General features: G+C 39.8%; 1 protein-coding gene across 1 annotated transcript; it reads right to left on the bottom strand.

Moving 5' to 3' along the window:
• Positions 1-92: 92 nt before the first annotated feature.
• On the bottom strand, positions 93-2,516 carry SARC_14193 (hypothetical protein; the record flags this gene model as incomplete). Its single annotated transcript, XM_014291674.1, has 4 exons — positions 93-197; positions 655-723; positions 1,104-1,241; positions 2,380-2,516. Coding segments are annotated over 4 exons (449 nt in total), but the record flags the coding sequence as incomplete, so codon positions are not given.
• Between the last annotated feature and the right edge of the window lie 73 nt (positions 2,517-2,589).

The raw sequence follows: 2,589 nt of genomic DNA, 5'->3' as shown, positions 1-2,589 counted from the left end.
AAACTAACTATCCATAGATAAAGATAGGAATTTAAACACCAAATATATATATATATATATATATATTATGATACCATATATCCATATTTATCTTATAACATACATACCTTCATGTCCTCGAGATGCTGGTGTGCGACAAGGCGATCGAACTCACTGAAGTGCGGCCACTTCAGTTTGCGCGCTCGCATCATAATCTCCTATAGAAAACAAGCGTAAATAGGTATCTTAAGAAAAGAAAACCATACGCATCCACCATAATGAATGCTACCATGGATACAGGTGGACTAATATCAGGATGGATATCACGAGAACGTTGTCGGGAAATATCAAAAATAATACACATCACATATGCTATCGTATGTATCTATACCTATACCTATACCTATATCTAAATCAATATATATATATACATATATGAATAGATATATATATATATATGTGTGTGCATATATTTTTGAATATATACATACATATATATGTATATAAATATACATTACAATATATATATCCATATACGAATACAAATATGTATGTACGTATATATGTATTATACGTATACATACATATATATATATATAATATAATATATAGATATATAGATATATATATACAGGACACGGCACTTCAGTGCATCAGCTTCACTTGGGAACTTACGTCATCGGTCTTGCGCTCATCCAGCGGTTTGCTGTTGTTGTCGGCTGACATAGTCTTGTGCAAGAAATTCTGAGTTGAATGAGGAAGAAAAACAAAAATTGGAAATTAAAGCAATCGCTTGAGTCATGGCTCCCAAATTCGAATCACTGACTGTGCACAGTGGTTCTGAAGGACCAATATGGTTATTAACAATAACCAATAACGTCTGAATAGAAAAAGTAAACGCTGTCCAAATACGAACTACTACACAAACACAAATATAAACACAAACACACACAAATGACCAATGGCAAAAATACGATCCGTTCAGGCTCGTTCTGGCAAGCGCACCCCATTGAGCTATTCACAGTAGCTATGTACTTGAACTCATCCGCAACCATGTATATGTATACCAATACGATTGCCCATAGAAACAACACCCACACCCACGTGTAGTGTGACTGTCGTACCAGCTCTTTAGTCAGGCGTTTCTCCACAGTCGCAATCTCACTGAGCCGGTCCTTCTCTTCGGTCGCCGCATCCTTCTCAATGCGTGCCTGTAGTTTGCCACAACGCTTGTGAGCCTTGTTCATGGCTTCGGTTAGACCCTGCGCGTAGGGAGAAGAGTTCGGGATCAGAGATGGTTTAGGGTTGTCCCAGAATAAGAGTTGGGGATCAGAGATGGGTTAGGGTTTTAGGGTTGTCCCCGGACGAATTGAGGGAGAGGTGAAGTAAGGGGTTTAGATTCAATAGGTGGACAGGATACGTATAGTACTCACATCCAGGCCAATCGCTTCGATATGCTTTCTCCGCATAGCGACGTTTATAGTAATATACGCATACCACACGTTCCCCTCCTACACATGTTTATGATTGCATAGCTCATACGGACATAGACCAGTCACACTCTACACCACAGCCAATACAAACAGATACCAGGAACTAGCAGTGCTACAGTCCTGTCACTAGGACCAACCAACCAACTATCACACTATATACTAATACAACACAACACTCCAATCGACCAGACAATATACACACCCTTATCAACACACACAGACACAAACAACTAGCAGTACTACAGTCCCATCACCAGGACCAACCAAGGGGACTACTAAACTATCACACTATATACTAATACAATACAACACAACTGGAAGTGCTAAAGTCCCATCACTAGGACCAACAAAGGGGACTACTAAACTATCACACTAAATACTAATACAACACAATACACCAACCAACCAGACTACATACACACCCTTATCAACACACACAGACACAAACAACTAGCAGTGCTAGAGTCCCATCACTAGGACCAACCAAGGGGACTACTAAACTATCATACTATGTACTAATACAACACAATACACCAATCAACCAGACTACATACACACCCTTATCAACACACACAGACACAAAGAACTAGGACATTCTGCACTCTCAACACATACAATAGTCGTCTAACAACATCCCAGATAACACCCTTAACTAATCACGTACTCTTCAACATTACAGTGTTAACGCATACCAACCCCCCCACGTTGCAATATGAACGTCTTCCTCCGCGTCTATGTGTAACTTAAATCGCAAACTACTTATTCTTTGGCGCTGTTTCCACAGATAGCTACTATACTGACCGACAAGTAGACCTATCTCCTACACCGGCCACCACCAACACACTCGTAACAAGTCCATAGCACACATCTTCGTCATGGATAATTGTAACAAGTCAATAGCACACACCTTAGTCATGGGTAAGACACCAGTCAGCTGTACGGCATGCAGTTCTTGAACGGTGTGTTTCTTGCGGGCCTCGTTTAGCAGATGCGTACACTTTCTGTACGCCTCGGGATCAGTGTCACCAGGCACTTCGACGGGTACTGCAATGAATATGAAGTAAGATATTTAGACATAATTATATATAAAATTATAATTATAATTATATATATAATA

The sequence above is a fragment of the Sphaeroforma arctica genome (genome assembly GCF_001186125.1).
Source record: "Sphaeroforma arctica JP610 unplaced genomic scaffold supercont1.4277, whole genome shotgun sequence".
Taxonomy (NCBI): Eukaryota; class Ichthyosporea; order Ichthyophonida; genus Sphaeroforma; species Sphaeroforma arctica.
Note: the sequence above shows the minus strand (reverse complement) of the source record. Positions and strands in the feature narration are given on the sequence as shown.